The sequence below is a fragment of the Neomonachus schauinslandi genome, chromosome 5, assembly GCF_002201575.2.
Source record: "Neomonachus schauinslandi chromosome 5, ASM220157v2, whole genome shotgun sequence".
Taxonomy (NCBI): domain Eukaryota; kingdom Metazoa; phylum Chordata; class Mammalia; order Carnivora; family Phocidae; genus Neomonachus; species Neomonachus schauinslandi.
Genome location: NC_058407.1, coordinates 84,539,999 through 84,567,103, shown reverse-complemented (window position 1 = coordinate 84,567,103; position 27,105 = coordinate 84,539,999). Strand labels below are relative to the sequence as shown.

The window sequence follows — 27,105 nt, the reverse complement described above, 5'->3', positions numbered from 1 at the left end:
TAAAAGTGATACATTTGAATAAATATTCACGTAAGCAGGATAAGACTTTCAGTCTCTAAGTAACCCCAATATCAAAGCAGAAATTCAACGGAATTAAGTAGATTTTTATAATAGGAAATTTTTAGAATCATTTGGAAAAGGAGATGTGGGAAATATACCCTCATTTCACATGACTTAAAAGAGAAATTGCTATTTTCACATAAAAAAATAAAGCTGGCTCTAATATCCTGTTTGAAGATTATTATAAATGTCTCTCTGAGAAATATCTCAAGTGCCATGGATGCCTCAAAAATACCATCATTGAACTTTTTTTTTTTACACAAGATAGCATAAAAACAACAACAACAACAAACACCAAAATTTGAGGTTCATAAAGATTAGAAAAAGTTACACTCTGTATCCCTATTGATTTTAAAAACAATTAAGCTGTAGTGTATTCTCCAACTCTGGGAAGCATGATATAATAAGGCATTACAGTTTAGTTTTCAATTCATCATCATTCAAAACTTTGGAATTTTGGTTCATATCTTTGCATTCATTTTCCTTCCCTGTAACCTTTGCCTCTATAAGCATAGTTCCTGAAGAGGCATTTTCACCAGGTAGAAGACGCTTCTTTAAAATAATTAGGATTAAAAAGGCTGGAATATAGCTTGTTCCTCTTAGAGCTGCTGGCAAGCCAAGGTAGATGTATCTATCAAAAAAAAATGTTAAAACATATTAAATGTTGCATAGTGTGGGGAGTATAAGCTAGTATTGCATACCCTTAATCATTAACATTTCATTCCCATGAGTACAACAGCAGCTAATTGTTTTGCATGTCAATGTTATATAAGCAACTTTTCTGAATTCACTTATTAATTCTAATGTTGGTTAAACGTTTTTTGGAATTTTTCATCCAGAAAATTCACACTTCTTTTCTTCTTTTCTAATCTTTTGGGTTTTTAAAATCCTTTTACATAAAATTGAGCCTCTAATTTAAATGTAATACTGACAGCAATAGCAGTTTTATTCTAGTATCTAATTAAGAATGCTTCCAAAGAAATCACCGTCAATTGTGACTTCTACTCAGGGGCGGTCGGGGCGGGGGGGTTGATGACCTTAATCAAGTTAAGGAACTTCCTCTTCTATTCTGAGTTTGCTCAAAGTTTTAATTATGAGTAAGTAAAGTATCACCAAATTATTTTCCTGCATATAGTTAGCAGAATATCCAAGATCTTACCCCCTTTACTGAGTTAATAGGGTATATTAGATTAATAGAGTTTTCTCATACTGAACCATCCATGCATGCCTAATATAAACTCCATTAGTGAGTGTTTTATACATTAGATTTGATTTATTCATTTTTATTTAGAATTTTTGCATGCATATTTGTAAGTAAAATCAGCCTGCACTTTTTTCCTTCTACTGAACTTGTCTAATGTGAGTATCAAGATTGTACTAGTTTTGTAAATGAATTGGGAAATTTTCTCTTTTTTTCTGTTTCTCAGAATGACATGTATTATGCAGAAATCATCAGTTCATTGAAGGTTTGTAAAACTTGTCTTTTTTTTTTTTAAGTTTTTTTTTTTTATTTTTTTATTCATGAGAGACAGAGAGAGGCAGAGGGAGAAGCAGCCTCCCAAGGAGCAGGGAGCCTGATGTGGGACTCGATCCCAGGACGCTGGGATCATGACCTGAGCCGAAGGCAGACGCTTAACCATCTGAGCCACCCAGGCGCCCTGTAAAACTTGTCTTAAAAGAATCTGGACTTGGTGTCCTTGGAGGATGGGAATTTTTGACTGGTTCATGTTTTTAAATAGCTATGGAAAAGTTCATGTTTTCTATGTATTTATAATAAAATTTGGTAATATATACTCATCTAGAAAACTATTTAATATTTCCAAATTGCTGTATCTAAAATCCCTAAATATTTGTACTTATATTTCCTTTTTTATTCTTCATAGGATTTATTTGTGCCTCCTCTCTATTTGCCTTTCCAGAGTATTATTATTATTATATTTTAATCTTTTCAAAAAACAGAGTTTTACTTTTTTGGTTACCTCTATGGTGTGTAGTCTATTAATTTCATCATCTTTTTATTTCATCTTTTTACTTCTAAAATGTTATAATGAAACACTTCAAGAAGACAGAAAAAATAAGTTAACTAATATGTTTGTACTTACCACCCAGGTTTTCAAAATGATTAAATTTTACCATTTTTGTTTCAGACCAATTCAGAAGAAAAAACTAATACATCGAAATCCCCATGTGCCCCTATGATATTATCTTTTAGCCCTTCCTAGATGTAAAACTATGTTGAATGGTAGGGATTTTGTTTCTAGTTTATTTTTATAGTTTTACAAAGTGTATATGTATATATTCATAATGTATAGAATTACTTTATATGTTTTTACATTTTAAATAATTGGCATAATACTATACATTTTATTCTGTGTATATTATCTTTGAACCCAGTTATATCCCTTTGGAATTTAAAAAATATATTGTATCTATTGTTCTTATTTGAAATAGGAAATATATCAATACATAACTTAATGAATTATTTATCAGGTTTTTCTACTTTATTTGAAGTTACATTGTCCTTTTTCTAAATTCTGAGTCACTAATCCAGTCTTTTTAAAAACATATATATATTTAAATTTCTAAATATACCTTTGAGTACTGGGTTAGCCTTGTCCCACAGGTTTTCCCATTCAGTGCTTTCACTAACATAGAGTTCTAGTTACTTCATTATTTTTATTATAATTTATTCTTTGACCTATAAGTAATTTCAAATGTGAGGTTTTGGCAACATTTTATCATAGATTTCTAATTGCATTGCATTATGGACAGAAAATAGTGGTTACATGGTATCAATACTTCTTTTTTTTCAACTTTGTGGCATTGGACTTAGTTGTAATAAATGTTTATTATAGGCTTGAGAAAGATGTATATTCTATTGGTTGGGCTTTTTTTAAATTGTTATATATCTATCAGATAGATAGATCTATTAGGTAGATAGATTGTACAATATGGTGGTTCACAATTTTCTCTATCCTCAATAATTTTTTGCCTACATTTTCTATTCACTCATTGGGAAAGTTTGTTGAAATTTTCCACTCTGATTTAGATTTCTTCCTGTAATTTTGTGAATTTTTTGTTTTATATGTTTGAGATTAGGTTGATAGATATATATAGGTTGATTACTGCTATATATTATTGATAAAGCGTTTCTTTTATTATTAAGTAATATCCTTATTTAACTCTATTGATCCTTTTCACTTTATTTTATTTTATTTTTAAAGTAGGCTCGACGCCCAGCATAGAGCCCAATGCAGGGCTTGAATTCATGACCCTGAGATCAAGACCTGAGCTGAAATCAAGAGTTGGATGCCTAAACGTCTGAGCCACCCAGGTGCCCCAATCCTTTTCACTTTAAATTCTATTTTGTCTCATAATCATTAATATAAACACAGAAGTTGATTTAATATCTGCCTGGTATATCGTTTCTGACTTTTATCTTCAGCCTTTCCTCACACTTTATTTTTTAGGCTGTGTCTTGTAAATAACATATAGCTAGAATTTTGAAGACACTGAAACTCACATGAAAGTCACTATCTTTTAAGAAGCAAGTTTATTTGCTTTGCATTTATTGATAAACCTGATATATTTAGGTTTATTTTTAAACTTAATTTGTATGCTTTTATTTTCCTATTTCCTACTTCCATTGAATTTTCCTTAATCCCTTTCTTCCTTTCTAGTAGCTTGGAATAAATGTAAGTGGCCATCCTTATATCCTTACATTTTTGGCAAAATTTAAAGTTAATCAGTATTTCTGTTCTTAAGAAGTGCAAAAGAGTCCTAGACTTTACCTGGATTTTATTTTTTTTAAAGATTTTATTTATTTATTTGACAGAGAGAGACACAGTGAGAGAGGGAACACAAGCAGGGGGAGTGGGAGAGGGAGAAGCAGGCTTCCCACGGAGCAGGGAGCCCGATGCAGGGCTCGATCCCAGGACCCTGGGCTTAACGACTGAGCCACCCAGGCGCCCCTACCTGGATTTTAAGCTAACAGGTTAGCCTGCCACAGTTGCATGGATGCTGGCTCAAGATAAAGATTTCTAGGTCAGAGACACGGGGCTTTTTTACTCACAGTACAGCAGTCAGCAAAAGCTGCAAATTCAGGTTGGTTTCCTTAACTTTCAAGTCCCAAAGGAATCACACAGTGAGAGACCTATGTGGATTTTGTGCACACAATGGGTTTGGGTCACAGCTAAGAAATCCTGAGTTTAGGAAATCCCATTCTTTTAAATGGGCTGCAAGCCAATTGCCAACATTTGCCCTAGAGAGAGTTACTACTTTTATCATCCTAGACACAAACTCTGCTCCATAGGAAAACATCACCTATATCTTCCAAGGTCATCTACTATTCAAACATTCTTGAAAAGATAGTCTACAGCAAAAGCCTCTGCTAACAAGATATGCAGAAATATAAGAGACCCATGGAGAACTACTAACAATATCCACCGCCTGTTTCTACACAATATTAACATCTGGTGAATTTTCTCATGAGTACACTTTATCAGCCACTCTAATTAATCTGACTAATAGAGGTTGGTACCAAATATAATTATTTTGTCTGAAATAGCATTCAATTAAGGCTACTATCAACAGGAATCCTGGCAGCAGGTTGAGGCCGATCTACACTAGTGATCCTCACCGTTTCTCAGCTGTGAAGCAAACCCATTGCATGTACAGTGCGTGCCTGGGCCCACCTCCACATTACCCCTGTAGAGCTTTAGGGGAACAGAGAACTGATGAAAACAGGAATCTCATGCTGTCTGCCCTCCTCACAGTTCTTCACATATATCCTTTTGTTAATCAACATAGGACCTTAAAATGTTTTAAAGAATGCTAAATTGTTTTTTAGTAAATGAAAGAGTTTTTGTACTGCCCTGTCAAGAGAAATTAATACAAATTTAACAATTCAGGTCTCCAAATGAAAAGAAACATGAAAATAGAACAAAATGGAAGTGTTTTGTCAAAAAACACATTAATATGATCTTGAGCTTTGTTTAAAATCAGATTTATATTAACGAAAGAATAAGCCTTTATGAGACATGAAGAACATTGTGTCAGCAAAATTTAATGAAGGAGGAAACATATCATTTTGAAAAGTAGAGGTGGATGTGAAAGGAAGTAAAGTTTCAGGCTAATATGATGTTAAAATGATGTAGGATAAAATGGAAACACTTTAGAGAGTAATGTAATTTAGATAGGAAGTTTATGTACAGCTATGACTTTCAATAATGTATTGATTGCAACCAGTTTAACAAAGATCATTTTGAAAGGCTAGGTTAAGGAAGCCATCCATGCTTATATTTAACAAGTACTTTGAATATAGTAAGGAAATAAGATTCTAGTATATAAATAAGGAATAAAGATATAGTATTAGCATATATTCTGGAAACGCAACCAAAAGTAGTCTAGAACCTGACAAAGAAAATGTTATACGTGAATGGGGCCATTTCATGTACAGCCTGTGCTTAGAAAACAATTCTTCAAAAAATTTATTATCTTTACCTGAAGTAGGTAGAATCATATATCCTGCATGCCCCTGACTCACCACATTTCAAAATTCCCCAGTGTAAACATGTGGAATCTGCTAAAGCTCCAAAATATATAGGTGCAGGAATTCCAGCTACAATTAAAGAGGGGGGAAAGAATAATCCATCAACAAGGTAAGAATTAAGGTACATTATTTTGTTTGGAAACATTTTCTCTATCTGTAGAACAAATAAAGTTTAACAAAATATAAATAGAATGCTTTAGGTTTTATTTTGAGAAATTAGAAGTTACTTTTACTATAAAGTTTCTAAATTATAAAGGACAAGTAATGTGATGGATAAATGCAACATAAAATTATTGATATAGAAGAACATTGAATTAATGATTCTTTATATTTTTTTCTGCAGTGCTTTGGACCAATCATGTGTACATTTTACTTTAACAAGACATTTTTTTGTTCATTTGCTTTTAAAATCTTCTAATAGATGAAAAGTAGAATTAAGTTCAGATAAATCTTTTTCAAGTAAAAGGAGGAAGTTCTCCATGTCTTATTGTACTTTATTCTCATATAAATTACAAAGTGCTGCAAACAGAAGGGATATTTGCTAGACTATTACTCTGAGAGAATGATTTCATTTACTTAGTATTTAATAATGATCTGATGTTGGAAAAAATAACTATTTTTACCAAATACTCTTGTGCAAAATGTATGTAACCCCACACCAAGAGACTTCTCTTCAGGCTTGATACACCTAAAAAAATAAGTAAATTCACAAATAAAATAAAAGTAAAGATTTAAATACGGTCATAATTTTTTTTTAAACTTTTTGTATGCTGGTAACACACTGGGCACTAGAAAATTGTTTTGCACGCTCAGGTCTTGATTATTCAAGGCCTAATTATCCAGTATATAGCCTACACAGGACCCCTACTTCTGATCCTTGGCATTTTACCCATCATTTTTTGCTCATTCATTTCTATCAGAGAGTTATCAAAGAAGAAAATATTTCATATCAATTTCTACCCCAATATCCACTTATTGAAGTGGCAGTTCTTCATTAACCTTCAGCCTAAAACAAAAGTATGCAACCCTTGCTGTATTTAAATTATTTGTATTGACAAAATACAGAAAAGCCAAGAATTTATATAAGTAAATGTAAGGCAGAAAGAAAGCAAAAATAAAAATTTTCAAAGGAATATGACAAAGAAATCCAAAGCAAACATATTTTACGTGATTTGGTATCATTTCGAGTCACACAGATCTCTCCATTCTCTCCAAAAATTCCCCCACTTTTGCACTGTTGCCTGAAATTCCTATATGTAGAAATGAAGACTATAATTCCCCAGTGGCCCTTTTTGTGTCCCACTCACTCCGGCATTAGCATGGCTAACTCCCCAAAGAATTCACTTTGAGAGTTCCACTGTATTTCCTTCCCTGATTAACTCAAAGCTGAGAAAATAAAAGCAGCTTTCTTCACAAAAGCATGCAATACATTTTTAGCAAAAATGTCATCTTATTGGCATTTTCTCAATGTAAGTGTTTTACTAAATTTGAAAACCTCATAGTTTGATCTAGACATTATCTTCCTGACACATAGGTTAGTTAGACAACATCAATGATTTTACTCAGAAGACAGTTAACAAAGCCAGGAGACCTAGCATGACCCTCTTAGTCCCACGGTTTCCATTTAATACAGAAAATAGGGCATTTAAATTTTACTGAAAAATTTTTCTTTCCCCCCATCTCTAATATACCACTTAATGATCTCACAGAAGCATGAAATACTAATAGCGAAATTATTTAAACAGTTTAAACAGTTTAAACTGTTCTATGAACTCTATCATTGATTGGCATTGATAGTAACATCAATTTCTAGAATCCAAGATTCAGAAGAATTAGCATGCAAGTCATGGGAAAATGCTGAGAGAAATTGAAATTGTTCTTTAAACTGGCAAAGTGGCATTGATGTTGCACCCCTCTACCATCATGGTAGGAGATCCAGGAAGATTCCACAAAAATAGAGACAAACACAAGTATATTAATAAAAACCTCGGGGTTAAATTCTACAATATGGTCCTGGCAAGAGGTGGGGGAAGAAAGTAGAGTCATGAAGAGAGCCTGATTAGGTACTTGTTTTATTAGGGGATAGATACTAATACTGAAAAGTTTTGAAATTGATAGTAAAACATTAACGTAGTTAAGAATTTCAATAATCAGGTTAACCATTTGAAAGATATACAGCTTTCAAAGCAGCAGAAGAACATCCAATATATACCATAGTTTCCCCCTTATCTGTGGTTTCACTTTCTGTGGTTTGAGTTACCCACAAGTCAACCGCAGTCTGGAAGCAGATGGTCCACGGGCTGACACATCATTGGAAGATCAAAAGCAGCCAAACGCTACGATCCCTGTATCACAGTGCCTACGTCATTCACCTCCTTTCATCTCATCATGTAGGCATTTTATCATCTAACATCATCACGAAAGGGAAAAGGGTGAGTACAGGGGCGCCTGGGTGGCTCAGTGGGTTAAGCGTCTGCCTTCAGCTTAGGTCGTGATCCCAGGGTCCTGGGATGGAGCTCTTCAAGCAGGGCTCTCTACTCAGCGGGAAGCCTGCTTCTCCCTCTCCCTCTGCCTGCCACTCCCCCTGCTTGTGCTCTCTCTCTCTGTGTCAAACAAATAAAATCTAAAAAAAAAAAAAAGCACAATGAGATATTTTGATAGTGAGAGAGACCACATGCACTTAACTTCATTACAGTATATTGTTACAATTGTTCTATTTCATTATTAGTTGTTGTTAATCTCTTGCTGTGTCTAATTTATAAGTTAGACTTTATCACAGTTATGTATATATAGGAAAAAAACAATATGTGTAGGGTTTGATTCTATCCACAGTTTCAGGCATCCACTAGAGATCTTAAAATACATTCCTTGCAGATAAGGGGGTACCACTGTACAATGGAAAGCAAAAAAGAAGTAAAAAGAAAGTTAAATAAATAGAATATATTAAATAAAATAGCAAAAAGAGCCTTACCACAATAATTATAAGAAACATAAGTGGGTTAAAGGTCCCAATTTTAGATGATAAAATCATACCTAGCAAATTAACTATGAAGCATAATGAAAGATTGAAGACTGAAAATAAAGGGAAAGGAAAAGATATAACAGGAACAGTGAACCAAAAGAAAGCTAGAATGGCAATTTTAATAAGAAACAAAATATAATTCCTTGAAAGAAATAGCTAAAAGGTAAAGAAGAGAATTAAGTGATGCTAATAATAGAAGTATAATGACCAAAAGCATATATGCATCCTATAATATAGCCTCCAAATATATAAATTAAAAAAACGGGTGATGGGTATTAAGGAGGGCACATGTTGTGATGAGCACTGAGTGCTATATGCAACTAACAAATTGCTGATCACTGCATCAAAAACTAATGATGTACTATATGTTAGCTAACTGAACATAATAAAAAGAACTGGCAGAATTATAGGGAGAAATGCATCAACAATATTTACAGATTTGAACACACATCTCTGAAAAACTGATGAATTACATTTACAAAAGTTCGATAACAAAGTACTTCAATCCAAGAGATATGAGAACTGTATACTCAAAATGCAGAAGTTACCCATTCTTTTCAGAAAAACATGAAATACTCAAAAAATTCACTAGGCCCCAAAGAAAGCCTTGATATCCCACCTCCCCAATCTGTAATCTTTCAGAATATGTTCTCTGAACATAAAAATGGAATAACAATAAGAAAATGATACCTATAGAAAGTTCTAATAGACATGAACATTATATAACACATGAATAAATAAACTTGGTCTGGTGGGGCAAATCATAAAAGAAACTGCAAAATAGTTAAAAATCTTCAAAGAAAATACTAGTTGAGGCATAGCTAAAGCAGTAGTTGGGAGGAAATGTATAGTTTTATATACAGTAGTCAAAATGAACAAGTGATCTAAGTATTAAACTCAAATAGTTAAAGAAAAACAGAGCAAGCCTAAAAGAAAAAAAAATTAAGAAGTGCAGAAATACATGAAATAAAGATTAACAAAACCAAAACTGATTCTTTAAAAGAAGAAAAATAAAACATATGCTTCTGGCAACAGTGATCAAGAAAAAATGAAGAAGGGACAAATAAACAAAATATGTAAGAAAAAAAGGGTAAACCTTTCAGATACATCAGAGAATATCAGAATGATAAAAGAATATTATAAACTCCTATTCACTAACAAGTAATTATACAACAGGTATAAGTAGAAATGGAAAATGTGAATAGGCCCTAACACTGAATAAATGGAAATAATAATCAAATATCACTGTCCAAATGAGCCCAGAGTATAAATACTTTTACAGGTGGATATATATAACTTTCAACAGACAGATGTTTAATGTAAGGAGTTCCAGAAATTAAAAAATAGAAAATTTATCAATTCATTGTGTGGGGTCTCAAATGATTCCAAAGCAAAAAAAGAATAAAAAATAGTAGGTCTACTATTGTTAGATATAACAATTTTAAATAAAGTATTATTTAAACAAACCAAATCATATATAAATATACCATAACTAACTATGGTTTTTCTCATCCATGCCATCAGTTTAACATAAAAAAAACTACCATTTTATTTTACTACACTAAAATTACTGAGTAGAAAAATTACAGAATCATAGATGCAGAAAAATACATTTAATAAAGTTTAATATTAAAGACTTAGAAACTAGATGAAAACTATATACTGAAAATCTACAGCAAGTATAATGGAAAAATTTATATGGAAACCATCACAAGTCTATTTTTAGATTAGAAAAATTAGAAAAGTACAAGAATACTCACTATCACCACCATCGTTTAACACAGTTTTGGAGATCCAAGTTGATGATAAGAAAATTTAAAAAGCCTAAGATGTATAAGGTTTAGAAGTGAAGAGCTATAACTCTCCATATTTACACATATTTCTATGTAGAAAGCCTAACAAAATCAACAAATTATTAGAATAAGAAAAGTTGTTGGATTAAAAACTAAACTTTAAAAAATTAACAGCATTCCTCTAAATCAACAATAACCAACTAGAAAATATAAGAGAAAATAGTGCCCCTTACAATCACAAATAAATACATACCCATATGTATCCATACAAACATATCCATATCCATGTGTGGATAGACATATGTGGATATGGATATGTTTGTAATTATAAATGATATAATCTTGTATGTATGTATATATTTGGATTTATGTGTGTATAGTATCTATAGAAGAAAATTTAAATAAATGGAAAGATATTCCATTTTCACAAATATTTGATGCCAGATTTTCTCCAATTAATCTATGGAATCCACACAAACTCCATAAAAATTCCTATGTGAGTATAAAGATCCATACATCAGTAGCTAAATCAATTTGTGAAGAAAAGAATAAAGAAAGAGTAAAGGTCAGAGTGGTGGGTGGGTGAGGAAGAGTTACCATACAAGACATTAACATACATAATATCAAAGTAATAAAATCAATATGGTACCAGTATGAGAACAGACAAAACTGTGGAATAAGAAAAAAAGTAAAAAATAGACTCATGTAATATCAAAACATGAGATACGAAAAAGGTGCTACCACAAATCAACAGAGAAGGGACCTCTTATTTATATTGATATTAGGAAAACTATTATATGGAGAAAAAATAACATTGAACAACTGTCTCCCTTGCACCACCCATAAAAATAGACTTGTGATGGTTTAAAGAAACATATGTAAAAGATGAAGCTATAAATATTAGCATAAAATTTAGGTGAATATTTTTATAAATTAGGAATGTAAAAACACTTATAAAATATGACTCTCCCCAAGGCAAGAAAATAGTTAGATTTCAGTACAATAAAATTTAGGATTTAATTTCATAAAAGATGCTGTGGAGAAATTAAAGAAAGATGAGAGACTAGGAGATAATTGTATCATGTAAACAATATTACATTAATATTTATAATTTAGACAGTAATCAACAAAACCACCAAGAAAAATATAGGAAATGTAATAGAAAATGGACAAAGAAAATCAATAAGCATCTTGAAGCAGAAGCCTAAATACCTAAAAAAATTTTGAAGAGATGCTTAAACACACTGAATTAGGAAATCACATATTAAAACATCAGTGAGCTACCATTCTATACCCATTGGAGTAGTCAAAGTCCGAAAGTTAGATAATTCCAAGTGTTAGTGAGGCTGAAGGAGGTAGGAACCCCCATGCAGTGAAGGTGTGAGAATAACTCATAAGTACTAGCAGTACTTGGTGAATTTATGTATGCCTGTGCCTTATGAACCAAAACAAGATTTATAGCACAACACCTCCAGCATATCCACAAAAATATTAGCATTTTACAAAGGACAATCCATTCAGATCATATAGCTATCATATTCATGTGGGTACCTATGGTAAGAGGAAGTGAATGATGGAATGAAAAAATAGCAAAATAAAACAAGAATGAAAACTTGTCCCAGCCTATGAGGATAATGTGCTACGAACTGAGAATCATAGTTATTTTAACTCTTCTTCTAAGTTCCAATAATATATGAAGAAAAGAGAAAAAGATGCAAATTTTGTTCACTAGGAATGTTTATGATTGTTTACTAGACATGAAGAATACTGGAATTCAGTGAACACATTTGTAGGACACCTAAGTTTGAATTGGAGCTCTGCAGTTGCCTAGTTTGAGAAAGCCCTTCATCATTTGTCTCTCATGATAGCCTTGTAAAAGGAGTTGAACATTTATTATTATGCCTATTTTTGATTTAAGGAAATGAAGCTCAGATCAAGTGACCTGTTTAATGCCCTGTAGGTATTAATTGGTGAGGCTTCTGATAGCTTTATACTCTGCTGTCTTATAGCTTGAGCCATATAAAATGACTGCTAGGCAAGCGCTCTACCTATCGAAATGACCATTTCATACAGTTTACACTAAGATATAAATGTCTCTTGTGTTAAACAATGAGAGGTTCACATAATTTAACTGCAAAAAATAAGGAAGGGAAATATAGGGAGAGAAATGTCAAAAGATGAATATTCATATTCCTGAACAATAAAATTTTGTAAAATTCAACAATGCCTAATGTAAAACTCTTATTAAATGATATATAAAAACACTGAATTCTTAGATAATGTAGGCTCCAAGTGGCTTTCTGAGAAAAGGGTACCTTAATTAAGGATCAGAAAGGAACCCAAATAAAGAAAATGATTCTTGTACCTTAGGAGAACCATATATCCAGGTATGGCAGATAAAGAATAAATGAAACTGCCAATTGCTGACAAGATTAAAAAGTACTGGAGCATCATGGAACAGTCATATCCTTTGTCACACAGCCCAAGAACTGCAGATGAATTTCCTGATGTTTGAATGCAGCTACAATTTTGGAACACCTGTGTGAAAATAATATATTATCCTATTTAAGAAAGTAAAATTTTGAACACAAATCACAAATATTTTCTACATAGCCAACTGGATCAAGATGGAGACTATTTATTCCCTTTACTCTCATCTCTATTATGATGCCTCTCAGGATTATAGCATAAAACAAAACATGGAAGGATGGTTTTAGTAAAAAGGCATTTCTTTCTAAATATGTGGGGTAAATTTGCAATAGCTCAGCTATTCTAAAGTCATGTCTTTTATTTTTTATTTTTTTTTAAGATTTTATTTATTTATTTGAGAGAGAGAGAGTGAGAGACAGAGAGCATGAGAGGGGGGAGGGTCAGAGGGAGAAGCAGACTCCCTACCGAGCAGGGAGCCAGATGCGGGACTCGATCCCGGGACTCCAGGATCATGACCTGAGCCAAAGGCAGTCGCTTAACCAACTGAGCCACCCAGGCGCCCTAAAGTCATGTCTTTTAAAAACATATACTGTTTTGTTACAACAGGAAGTATGACAAAATTTGTTTCAGAATACTCAGTGGAAATATTTAGATACTTATGAATAAAGCTTTGTTTCAAAAATATAGTTCATTTCAAAAACAGAGTAAAGTCAATCCTTTAAAAATTCTTGTATGTTTTCATACAAGAATTTCATACGGGTTTTCATAAGAATCAAAATTTATATTTTACTTTATTACCAACCAACATTTTAAATATTATAACATTTTTTTAGGCACACACACACACAAAAAGCCTAATTCCATTTTCTTAAAAAGCTGTCAGAATGTGAAAAATACAGAAAAGGAAAAAAAATGGCAAAGCAATTAGCTGGATAATTGAGATCAAAACCACCAACTTCATCTCAATGATAAAAATATTTCAGTCCAGAGTATTTTTAAAATGAATTATCTGCAAATGGCAAGATTTCATTCCTTTTGGTGTCTGCATAATATTCCATTGTATATATATGCCACATCTTCTCTATCCATTCATCTGTCGATGGACACCTGGCTCTTTCCATAGTTTGGCTATTGTGGACATTGCTGCTATAAACATCGGGGTGCACATACCCCTTCAGATCACTACATTTGTAACTTTGGAGTAAATACCCAGTAGTGCAATTGCTATTTTCAACTTTTTGAGGAACCTCCATACTGTTTTCCAGAGTGGCTGCACCAGCTTGCATTCCCACCAACAGTGTAGGAGGGTTATAAGTCAATCAGAGAAAGACAAGTATCATATGATCTCACTGATATGAGGAATTCTTAATCTCGGCAAACAAACTGAGGGTTGCTGGAGTGGTGGGGGGTGGGAGGCGTGGGGTGGCTGGGTGATAGACATTGGGGAGGGTATGTGCTATGGTGAGCGCTGTGAATTGTGTGAGACTGTTGAATCACAGACCTGTACCTCTGAAACAAATAATACATTATATGTTAAAAAAAAAAAAAAAAAGATAAAAAAAGATAGTAGGAAGGGAACAATGAAGGGGGGGAAATTGGAGGGCAGATGAACCATGAGAGACTGTGGACTCTGAGAAACAAACTGAGGGTTCTAGAGGTGAGGGGGGTGGGGGGATGGGTTAGCCTGGTGATGGGTATTAAAGAGGGCGTGTACTGAATGGAGCACTGGGTGTTATACGCAAACAATGAATCATGGAACACTACATCAAAAACTAATGATGCAATGTATGGTGATTAACATAACATAATAAAATTTTAAAAATGCAAAAAAAAAGAATTATCTGAGTAATGATGTCACTGCTATGAAATTAAAGATCAGTGATCAGTGTCTACTATACTCAAATAAAAAAATTAAAGAAAATGATCAGTGGTCAGACACTGTGGAGGTTTAAAATAAGATTTATGAAATAAAAGGCAAATCAAATGAACATACAGAAAGACTTTAATTTTACTTTTATCAAATGTGGAGCCAGTTCATGTTGGAAAGCTCCAATGGAATGCATAAAACCAAAGTTCTGTAAAAAGACCAATAGAATGTATTACCATATTTATTCCTGTTCCAACAGATGTCTCACAGCCAGCAAGACAAGCTGACATATATGACACACCATTGTTTCCACACACAGGGTCCCATGTTTTAGTTGGACAGTTGCAATCCCTGTTACAATCAGCAAGGATGGTATTTCCCACATATAAATCTTGTTGCACTCTGAAATGATTTAAAATAATGCATGGATATTGAAAGACTATTAGAGCATTTTCTTTTTCTTCTTTTCATCTTAATCCAAAATTATATTTCCTCTCCTCCCCAAAGTAGAAACAGAAATCTTCCCAACATCGATGTGTGACCTCAGTACTAAGCTCTGGCATAAAAAAAAATACCTGTTTTGGTGACACATAGCCACTTTTCAATGATTTACTTCAGGTAAACAAATAGCTAATTAACAGACATTAACTGAGTGCCTTCCATATAGAGGGTGTTTTTTTCAGGTATTATTAGAACTCAAAAATGAAGATGACCTAATCCCTATGGTTAATCCATATGGTAGTAAGTAACAAGAGATCTTGTTTCAAAGCAACCTTGAAGATCAAAATCTGTAAGTTCAATTTGTAATGCAGATAGTACATTTAACTTTAGAAATCTAACTGCTTGAGTAAACAAATACGTTCTCCTAGTATAAAGAATGTCCAGTGGTCATCAAAATGGCAACATAGGTGTTCTTGACCAGTCTCCCTCCCAAGAAGACCAATTAGCAGCTATCCATAGATACGATACCATTGTGAAAATCCCAGTACCTGAGGGTGAGGCTAAAGCACCCCCTTGGAACATGAAGACCTAGAAAGACCACATTGGAAGGGTACAAGGAGTAGTTACACTCTAATCAAATTGCCCCACCCCCAGGTCAGCATAACACCACACTGAGAGGGCCCTCCTGGGCCTACAATTTTGCCAGTGGGAAAAGAGAGCCCAAGGTTGACATCAAGCTCCCTCAGCATTGTGGGTTGCTTCCAAGGAGGCCCATTCAGGTCTCACCTCGTGAGGATCACTGGGAGAATCTGCAGGCCTCACTCATTAAGAATTAGATAGAGAAGGAGAAGGGGGGCAGGGATTACAGCAACCAGCACTCAGATCTTGGTGGACTGTGTTCTTACTTGCAGCATTGTCCAAGTACAGATCCCAGCCTGTGGTTCTGCTCATCTACAGAGCTGAATGGTGACTTCTTTTTGCCAAGGAGCTCAGTTGGCACTTCTGCTTGATTTGGTACCTAGTCAACAGGCCATACTGGCTGTGGAGACAGTTCAACTGCCCCATCTGGGCAGGGAAGCAAATTCACAGTCCTGCCTAACTACTGAGCATAGCCTCCAGTCCCACCCATCCAGAAAGGCTGGCCTGAGAACCTAAGCCACAGAGTCCATCCTATAGCCCTGCTCAGTCTGGGAGCCAAGCTAATAGCCCTGTTAAGCATAACCTCTGGCCCCACATAAACAAGGAGCCTGAACAGCAACCCTGGGTAGCCTCAGAGCCCAGACTACAGCACCACCCAGCAGCCGAGCCCAGCCTTTGGCCCTACCCAATTGCTGAACATAGCCTGAAGCCTTGCTCAGGCAGGGAACCTAGTCAGTGACTCTGCCCAATCATGGAGCAGAGCTTGCAGCCTCACCTGATGAGAGAATGTGGACAGCGATTCTGCCCAACCAGAGGATGGTTTCTAGCACCACCCAGCTCTGGGATACAACTAGAGGCCTCTCTCCTCCAGAGAGCCTGGCCAGCAACCTTGCCCAAGAGTAGAGCATGGTCAGCACCTTGTGAAGCTCAGCCTCAACAAAACATTAGCAGAGAAATTAAGAAAACAATCCAATAATTGCATCAAAAGAATAAATACTTAAGGAATAAATTTAACCAAGGATGTGAGAATCTGTACACTGAAAACTTTAAGACATTGATGAAAGCAACTGAGGAAAACACCAATAAATAGAAAGATATTCCATGCTCATGGATTGGAAGAATTAATATTGCTAAAACGTCCAGACTACCCAAAACAATCTGCAGATTTAGTGCAATCCCTAAACAGATTCCAGTGGCATTTTTCATAAACATAGAAAAACAATTCTAAAATTTTTATGGATCCACAAAAAGGTAGCCAAAGCAATCTTGAGAAAGAAGAACAAAACTGGAGGTATCACACTTCCTGATTTCAAACTATTTTACAAAGCTATAGTAATCAAAACAGCATGGTATTAGCATAAAAAAGAGTCACAAAGATTATGGAACAGAATAGAGAACCCAGAAATAAACCATGCATATGTAGTTAATTATCACAAGCAAACCAAGAATTTACTGTGGAGAAAGGATACTCTCTTCATAAATGATGTTGGGAAACTGGACAGCCACATGCAAAAGAGTGAAACTAGACCCCTATCTTATACAATACACAAAAAATAAACTCAAACAGATTAAAGCCTTAAATTTAAGACCTAGAAGAAAATATAGTGGGTAAACTCCTTGACATCAGTCTTGGCAATGATTTTTTGGATTGGACACCAAAAAGCACAGGTAACAAAAGCAAAAATAAACAAGTGGAACTACATCAACTAAAAAGCTTCCAGACAGCAAGGGAAATCAGGAACAAAATGAAAAGACACCCTATGGAGTGGGAGTAAATATTTGCAAATCATACATCTGATAAAGGATTAATATCCAAAATATATTTAAAAAACTAATAAAACTCAAGAGCAAAAAAGCAAACAATCTGATTTTAAAATGGACAGAGGATCGCTTCTTAGCCTTTTTGCTAAGACCAAGTGTTAAAATGGGCGGAGGAACTAAATAGAAAATTTTCCCAAAAAGATATACAAATGGCCAATAAGTAAATGAAAGGATGTTCAATATCACCAATCATCAGAGAAATAAAAATCAAAGCCACAAGATACCATCTCACATCTGTTAGGATGTGTATTATCAAAAGTCAAGAGAAAACATTACTATGCATAACTTTCCTATAAATTCAGATAACCCTCAAATACAAACCCAAAACTATTCAATGATAGAGACTTAATTAGACAAATGAAATGTATGAATTCACATATGAATTAATATATCATGTATTAGGATTCAGTTATGCTGGATGTAAGCCCATTGTGGAAACATATGAAGGTGATTGAGACTATATAGTTAATTCTTACTTTTACCCATTTATGAGAGTATAAAATATATGGATCACATATCCTAATACAACCTAAAACTATTGGTAGTTTCTTTGATATCAACTTTAATATCTACTAGGATATCAAAAAGACACACACACACACACACACACGTGCAGTCATAACTCACTAACCCTGTAATATGTTCCCAGGCTCTTTAATAAGCCTAGAGCCTGGAGGGATAGGCTTACAATTGACAGATGGAGGAAAGATAAAGACCATGGATTATTGTTATTAATTCCGATTAGCTAATGATCTGGTCATGGGTAATCATTGAATAAAATATATTATTAACTGTTCTAAAAGTATGACATTCATTAGAAAACAACATACCCTTTATAAGTGGTAGTTATGCCAGCAACTGAAGAATTATCACAGATCATGAGAAAACACAAAAAATGGAGAAGATATTCAATTAAAGATAACCAACATCCTATGTGGGCAGCTTGTTTGACAGTAATCTTGAACTTCTTCATAATTAAACCACCAGCTATATATCCAAGGCATATTGGAGGTAAGTTATAAATGCCTATAAATGTAAGTGAAATGTTGTTTACAAAGTGACTTAGCAAAAGAACAAATAAGATACCACTTTTTATCTAATATGTCTTACATAAGAAACCATTTAGGTCCAACTCAAAGTGAAGAAAGCTGATTGAATTTTATCTCCATTTAGTTATGTATTATGTACAGAGAGATTTTTAAATGACCCACAATGTCAAAGTATATTTTGAAGACTGTTATCACTATCCTTCATTTAATTAATTATAGTAGGTTGTAAATTTCTTGTATGCAGGGATCATGATCTACATTTCTTTCTAATGGTTCAGGTAGGACTGACAAGTCAAAGCTGACCAGTAGTTTGTGAGTAATATGATTTTGCAGTTGTTTATACCCTCTCTAGTCAATAAGAATTTGACTTAGCTCAAGGTACTTTGGAAGCTTACTTTGCTGAACCCATGATTGTCAAGTATATTTATGCTTCGTGTCCCTCTCCCTAAAAAAAAAGGGGAAAAAATCAAGGATAAGGACAAGACAGCCCTTGGTTGCATTCTTACAATGCCAGGGTAAGTGAATCCCATCACATTTTCTTGGGAGAGTGGTTAAAAGTCCATTCCAGAATCCCACACCAGATTGTCTAATTTAGTATGTCTTCGGTGGGCACCAGGTATCTGAAATTTTAACAAGCATTCTAGGTGATGTGGATGCAGGTAGTCTGGGAAATTCACCTTTCAAAACAGTAAAAAGCTCTCAGGAGAAACCCAAGGTGGAAGAGAGCCACTGAAGTTAATGGGGTCACGGAAAAATCAGAATGCGTGGGCTGCAAAGACATCTCAAACCACCAGGGGGCCCAGGGAACTAAGGAGAGACATGGAATTCATATCCTGGAGTTAAAAGAGTAAAACTCAGACTCCTAATGAATTAACATTGTTTTCCTTTTTACATTAATGGTTTGCCTCTCTGAAAATTATCTCTAATCTGTACATTCCCCAAGATTTCCAAAAATATTTTGAATTTGTATTCTGACCGGCAAGAGAGCAGAGAAGAAAGCCAGGATTTCCTGGCTTCTGTCCTTCCCTACCGTTTGTGGATTTCCCTGGAGAATGGAAGGGGGAAATGTACCAGGGACAGAAACATCTCCATTTAGGAGTTTCCTAGACCCATCATCACACTGTTTACCCTTTCATGGTTAAAAAAAAAAAAGTGAGCTACTAACATAGAGAAGAATAAACATACCGATTAGAAAGATTGCATCTGAAGCTGATTTTCCATATTGCTGTTCCAGATATTTAGGCATGAAGGTGAACATATTAACAAATGCATTGAACTGTACAATGCTTATTAGTATGAAAAGCATGTAAATTGGGTTGCATAAAAGACTTTTCATGAACGGTAAAAAATCTGAAATGAAAGAATGACAATAGAGTTAAACTAGCTTGGCTTTGCATTTTAAGATTGACTTTTTCTAAAACATGAACCTACCCTCCCAAATTAAGATTTTTGCTTATAGTGCACATACTGGGTTTTGTTTTGCTTTATTTTGTTTTGTTACCTCTTGAAAGCTAAAGTTATATCATTTTGGTACCCTCTGCAAGTCAGTAATGCAGCTGACTGGGCAGGGAGCCGAACATAACAGTTTTACCATCACTAAGTTGTTATTGTGTCTTAAGGAAAAACTATAACATGACCAAAATATTGTCTGCATTCACACCAGTTCCTTTTTTTCCCTTCTATTAATAGTCTCTCTTTTCTAGAGATCATCTAGACTGAAAGATGCTTGTTCTGTTTTTAAAGTTTAGAAGGAGATCAACTTGATAAAGTTCACACTCAAATATTGATATTATTGTTCCTGACCATTTCAAATATGTGGAAATTCATGGGATATAATTTTCTCAAGTACTGGGTATTTTTCTACTTCCTCAGAACAACAGTTTGGTCCTGTCAGAGGTTCACACTGGATACACAATGAAACCACCTGGAGATCTTTTAAAATACAAACCCCCAAGTTCCACTCTCTGAGATCTTGATTCATTTGGTACATACTAAGGGTTATGTAAATGATATAACCCAAACTTTCCCCTGTTGGTGTGGACTGACACAGCTTAGGGCCAAATTTGTGGCCCATCTCTTGGAAATGTTCCAAGGTCACCCTGCCACCATTTTGGAGTCAAAGTCTCACTTATAATTAGTTTTCACTTTTCCTATCTTCACATTCTTTGTCTTGATTTCCTTACTTATTGTGTATTTTTTGCTCAATAAGCTGCCTGAAATCCAAAGAATCAATAAATAAACAAACTGAGAGAGAGAGAAGGTAGCATAGCTTAATGCAAAGAAATCTATTTTGGCTGTAGAATTCATATTTATGAATAAAGTACATGGCAGGTGAGAAAGTTGTGTTCAGAGCACTTTGGAGCTTTTTAAGTTGTCCATATTTGTTGACATCTCTGTCCTAATAGATGAGTCTCAGTAGTTCAAATGTCTTTTCTGTATGTCTCATACTAAGCTTCACTTGTTTTCTATATGTCTCATACTAAGCTCAGTTCTTTCCCCAACTGATCTTTGCAGATCACAAACAATATTCTGTGTTAAAATCTTCTATCAGTCCATATCAGCCTTTCCAAAGGAATTGTTAATATAATCATGACCACTCTGGAATTTGAAAGGTTCTGAATTGGCTTCTAATGATCTGAGAAGCATTATGTTTAATAGTAGTTTAAGTGAATGTGTAATTGTTAATAAAAATTCTGTGCAAACAGGTCTTATAATTTATGGGTGTTGGTAGAAGTAGCAACATCAACAATAATAACACTAATACTAATAGCAGTAATAATAGTAATATGTGCCAGACCTCCTTTTACCCTCACACAACAACTCTGTAATAATAAGTACTGTTATTACCCCATTTTACAGATAAGGAGACTGAGTCCCTCTTTACCTTGTAAATGAACAATCTCTAAGAATTCCAAGGCCCAGGCCATACCTCGTACTAATTAAATCAGACCTCCTGGGAATACTACAGTATTTCTGGGCATCAGTAATTTTTTAAAATTTCCCAGGTAATTCCAACACATGGACAAGTTTGAGAATCAGTGTTCTTGAACATTAAACACTTAGACTACTTTAGCTTAGTTTCCCATAGAAACACTTTCTGTAAATTATTCTTTGAACTTTTATTGAAGATGTATCCAAAAAGGAAAAAAAAAATTCCTGTTCTATAAAATATGCATTTGCACTTGCTGGTAAACTACTACGTGGTTCAATATTGCCTGCATTATACATCATATGATGAGTTTTTCTTTTTTTACAATGTGTTACTTGGAGAACACTTTCTCTTTAAGAATTCTTCTTCTTCTCTCTATCAAATATAGAAAGTTATGGGACTTATCGTGTTTTCTTTCCCTGCCTTAACTTGCAGGAAGCTCACAGTCAAGCTAACATTTTTTTATTTCAGAACTATATATTTATTTGCAATAGTGTATATTTTTTCCTCCTTTTGTTCTCAGTTCGAATTTCTTTTTTTTTAATTAGACCTATGTTCTCTATAAAAAAGATTTTTTAAAAGCAAATGGGAATTTATTTAGTGTCTGAATTGAAATAAAATTTTATATACATACTGATTACAGATAGTTTGGCTTCCAAATTATATTACTTATTCCCAAGTAGTAGCACAGGAAGACTCAGACTTGTTAGACATTATTGACTACTGACTGTTAATGACAAATTGTCTTAATGCACCCTAGCGTGATATAGTGTTAGAATGAAATAGAGACACATCTCTAAAAAACAAAAAGTAAATTATATAGTATTTAGAATTCTTATATTTGCCTTTAGTGATTCCATCCTTTTCCTTCTTGACCTCTTCTCTTTGTTTCTCTTTTTTGTCATTTTTAATGACGTCTGCATTATTCTTTAGTCCTTCCTTTGGAAGCGTTTTGGGCAAAAAGAAAAAAGGAATGGCAGTGAGCACATTCACTCCTGCACAAATCAAAAAGCCAAACCACCATGCACCAACCCAACGAGTATCAGTGGGAGTTATGGTCAGATCATCTGTAAAGAAATATACACATTTTATTAGCTGGTCATGATTTCCTGCATGAACTATAGAGAGTTATTAATATTACTATTATATTATTAATAAAACCAGTTCTCAGGTTTTATCCAAGTACAGACCTTGTAAACAATTTAGACATTCATAAAATTTGTCTGACAACATGTGGTATTACAATACTGCCTAGCAATAAATTATTTTGGTTCTCTGTCCTCTCCTGTAGGGAATTTATAAACAGATATTTATGAACTAATTCCAAGCTCTATTTAACTACATATAAATGATTATTTGATTAAAAGAAATTCAGACCTACGTTGTCTTTATATCTCTTGAGAAAAGGAAACATGGTTGTGACACAATAGAAAGAGCACTGGCTTTTGTGTCAGAAGGTCAGCATTTTAACTTGTTTTCTTGCTCACTGGTTTGAAATATTTGAAAAATTATTTAAACTCCTTTACTCCAGTTTGCACACCTGAAAAGTAGAATTAGTCAACTCACCGAGTTGACCCACTAAAGCAAGAACTACCTGTGATAACATAACTGAAGGTGATTTGTATATTCTAGACCTATAAATAAATTTTATTGAATTACCTGTGTTCACAGATCCAGTGTCAACATAAACATTTGCACAGAATGATGCTAACAAAAGTCCAATCAAAGGACCAATGATAGCTCCTGTTTCTACAAACCCTAAAAATAAATGAAAATATAAAGTTAAAGTATAGTTATATACCCACATAAAGAGTCCTAATTCCATAAAGAGTCTGAAGACTGCATTGTTTTTGCCTCAGATATGTTTGCCTTAAACTTTCAATTTGTGAGAAAATTAAGCTTTGTGTACATATAAGTAACCAGTTTATTTCTGTTAATGTGGAGAAAAAGAACCTCAAGATTTAAAACCACTTTCTCTAGGCCTCCAAATTCTCTTGCGTGATAAATCGCAGGTAAATCTGCTGTAGGAGCATAGGCTGGGATCACGCTGTTGACAAAACCACAACACAGAGTGAGATTCTTTTGCTGCTTTCCGTACGCACATTTTCAGAGGAATTCTAGACCAGCACCACATTACAATAAATTTCTCATGGCATGTTTCTCAGAAAGCTTTCACTCCCACATTTCTGATTTGAAACCTCTTCTGGCTATGTCCTCACCATTACTGCTACTTCTCTTCTTTCATCATGATCTCCTTTCTTATCCTTCAATTCTTGTCTTCCATTCTCATCAGTCCCCTCTGCCCTCAAGACTTCTTACTCATCTGGAATTTCATCATCAGTGAGCTCATGGCTTATCTACAATTCAGAATCGAGGCTGAGCCTTCCCGGCTGCTGGAAACCCAGACAGCTTCTCCAGCTTCTTCAACTTGTTCCTCCTTACTTCAAAATATGTCTTCTGCCTTCTCCACGGTTCCGTAGGCTAACCCTCTCCTGGACACAGACCTGACTTCTTGACCGCAACCCCTTCTATCTTCTCTGAGGTCTTGCTCAACTAAACATGCCCTTTTTTGTGTTGGTTCAGTCTCCCTGATTCACTGATTACAGTATCTCACATCCACCCTGCTTTCTTTCCTTTCACTAGACTCTGCATTTACACCCTCACCACTTCCTGAATCTACTCAAATCCTTCCACATTCTTCTCAAAATACTTGCAGGTAGCACCAGTGTTCTTTTTGCCACTTATTTGGTGTCCTTTTCTGGTCTCCATTCTCCTAACTCTTTGTTATTTGACATTGCAGGCTAGCTCCTCTTTTGAATTTTCCTCCTAATACTTTCACAAAACTATGCACTTATTGTTTACTCTTTCCCTTGTGACTACTCCTTTGATTTTCTTCTTCCTATTCTGCTCAATAACTAAAAGTGTTCCCTAGTGTTTTAACCTAGGATTTCTCACTATATATGGCTTCCCAGGACAAAACTCATTTTTCTCCCTCAATTTCATTTATTTTCTCTATATAAGTGATTCTCAAAATTCATTTCTAGCTTTTATATTCTCTCCTAAACTTCAAAGCCATACATGGAACTATTTTCTTCCATGGTATAGCTTATTGACTTATAGTTATTTAATTATATGCATGTCCACATTTATTTCATTTTCTTAAGTCTAATTGTTTTCAAATTTAATTACACACAGGTATTTATCAGATTTGGTTGATTTATAATTATGTAGTTATTTATATACTCAACCTTATATGGACTATGTCTTATTCATCTTAGTACATATAGAGATTATTACTATTATTTCCATATATTATACACCCTAGTATTTATTGAATAAAGAAATACAGATTATAACACGGTGTTTGTTAATTTATTGCAGGCAAGTATTTGTATTCTTTCAAGATAAGTACGTGAAGGGATTTGAAAGGACAGAAAAGAAAAACATTGCAAAATCTTATTGCAAAATCAATGAGTGATCAAAAATTGCCAAAGATTACTTGGGGTAAGGATCTCTAAATATTTTGACCTATCTTCGTTATGTGTAGCTCTGTTCTGATCCTCTTTCACCCTCTTTGACATTTCTGGTTCTTAAAATATATGTCTATATTAATAGCAAAATGTCTCCAGACTAAAAGTTACACTTTTGTAAATAACAACAGATGGAACAACTAAAGAATACAAATAAGTTATTCATAATAAATTAAGAACATTTAGGAGACTGGAAGACAACATAAGAAGGTAGATCTTATTTTGGTTATTGTGGGAGGTGACATTGATGGATTTTAGAAAAGGAAATTTCAAGAAACATTCCCAAAAGTATGAACCAGATATTTGTGAAGAATCTGAAAAAGCCTGACTAGCATGGAGAGATTGTGAAGAAACTAAATAGACTGAGTAATAAGTGGAGAGGTCAGATTTAGTAAAGAAAGAGCCAGTATGTTTTATAGACATGGTAGAGAAGACATGATTAAAACAATATTTGAGAAAAAATATACTGTAAAAATGTTTATAAGAAATTGAAAGAAAATGCTAGTAACTAATGAAGATGTTATAATAATCTACAGGTGAAGTAGACCCAAACAAAAATAGAGGTAATGAAAATAGAAAGATTTTGAATATGAGACATTTTAAAGAAAACATTGGTAAATCACTTAACAGACTTGATATAGAGTGGTGCCAAAGAAATGGATGAGTCAAAGAGGACTCTGGGGGCAACTAGATGAGTGGTATTTTTAATAGCAAAAAACAGAGTTAGAAAAGTAGCTTTTTTGGAGTTAGCTTAATTCAGTAAACTTTTATTGATTACCAGCTGTACCAAGGTACTCTGGTCGTCATTCTGGAAATCACTGAGTCCGAGTAACTGACATCTACCTGTAAGGAACTTCCTTTCCTGAGAAGAGGCTAAGGCAGATTTTCAAACTCACCAATATATAAAGGAGAGTTTTCAGATTTGGCAAAATCTTCTATGTAGGAAATACCCAAAGGCATGATGGGAGTTTCACCAATTCCACGTATGATATTTCCTACTAGTATATATACCCACATTAATGATTTAACTTCTTTCACACAGTCTGTATTTAAAGAAAAAAAAGATATGGTATTAGTGATTTGGTAGTAAAATATCAGTAATACTTAATTCTACATTTTTGGTAAACATTTCACAGTTCTTATGTGACATGGCATCTTGTCAGTGATTTATACTACTATGTCAGCAATGTATCATTGGACCATCCCACTTGCATTTTCTGACAGGATACTTAGGTATGGTCAAATGTAAGTGGTATCCGGGAGCCAATTCCTACTGGGTTGGGATAGATGAAGAGTATACACATCTCTTTTCAATTTAGTATTTAATGGCAACACATTGGTAGTTTGATGACAGTATTTATGAACAGAAATTGACAAACACTAAAAGCCAGAACTTTTTCCCTGCAGAGAGATAGTTTATCAGCAACTACTGAACCCAGTTAGCTGCTGTGAGAGCTACCCCACTTCTATACTAACTTAGGGAAGAGAAAAGAAACACAATTATCTCTCCCTAGAACTGATACTGTAAGATTTAAATAAGAATCTCACTGAAGTTTGAGTTCTCTATAGCTTTAATTACTTTATAGAAACTAAAAATATTTAACTGGGTAGTAATCACATTTTCTCTGTAGGACCTACTGTATACTGTAACCACCAAATAATTTTTAACAGAGAAACCCACCCCAATCCTTGGAGCAGCACTGCTTAGTAGCATAACAAAGAGTAGGCCAAAGAGAATGAAAGGGAGGAAGATAGGCAGTTGTCTGAAAACAGCCAATTCTGTTCTAAGCCAGTATAGCTATCAAGCCAGGAGGATACTCTGTAGGGTCATGTTTTCAGGAAAGTGAACGACAACTTATTTTTATCTCCTATAATCTGCCCAGGTACTCACAGATGTGAGGCTCCTGAGCACAGCTGGGCCTGGAAATATCTTGTGAGGTTTATCTCTCAGTCTTTCCCAGTCCAGAAAATCA

General features: G+C 34.2%; 1 protein-coding gene and 1 long non-coding RNA gene across 3 annotated transcripts in view; one reads left to right on the top strand and one right to left on the bottom strand.

Annotated features, from left to right (window-relative positions):
* Window positions 1-329: 329 nt before the first annotated feature.
* The window catches only part of SLCO1A2 (solute carrier organic anion transporter family member 1A2), a 40,205-nt gene continuing 13,429 nt past the window's right edge, over window positions 330-27,105 (bottom strand). Inside the window, exons 5-14 of one of the 2 annotated variants that reach the window (XM_021690606.1) lie at window positions 26,029-26,175; window positions 23,262-23,360; window positions 22,448-22,669; window positions 19,859-20,023; window positions 18,455-18,650; window positions 14,960-15,125; window positions 12,792-12,964; window positions 6,235-6,299; window positions 5,563-5,680; window positions 330-691 (exon numbers count right to left, since the gene is read on the bottom strand). In XM_021690606.1, coding sequence (XP_021546281.1) covers window positions 472-691; window positions 5,563-5,680; window positions 6,235-6,299; window positions 12,792-12,964; window positions 14,960-15,125; window positions 18,455-18,650; window positions 19,859-20,023; window positions 22,448-22,669; window positions 23,262-23,360; window positions 26,029-26,175 — 1,571 coding nt within the window. In that variant the 3' untranslated portion in view covers window positions 330-471. The remainder of the gene's footprint in view (window positions 692-5,562; window positions 5,681-6,234; window positions 6,300-12,791; window positions 12,965-14,959; window positions 15,126-18,454; window positions 18,651-19,858; window positions 20,024-22,447; window positions 22,670-23,261; window positions 23,361-26,028; window positions 26,176-27,105) is intronic. The other variant, XM_044914912.1, reaches the window with a different exon arrangement.
* The window catches only part of LOC110580914, a 36,844-nt gene continuing 17,525 nt past the window's right edge, over window positions 7,787-27,105 (top strand). Inside the window, exons 1-2 of the long non-coding RNA XR_002480369.1 lie at window positions 7,787-8,043; window positions 24,984-25,106. This is a non-coding gene — a long non-coding RNA (uncharacterized LOC110580914). The remainder of the gene's footprint in view (window positions 8,044-24,983; window positions 25,107-27,105) is intronic.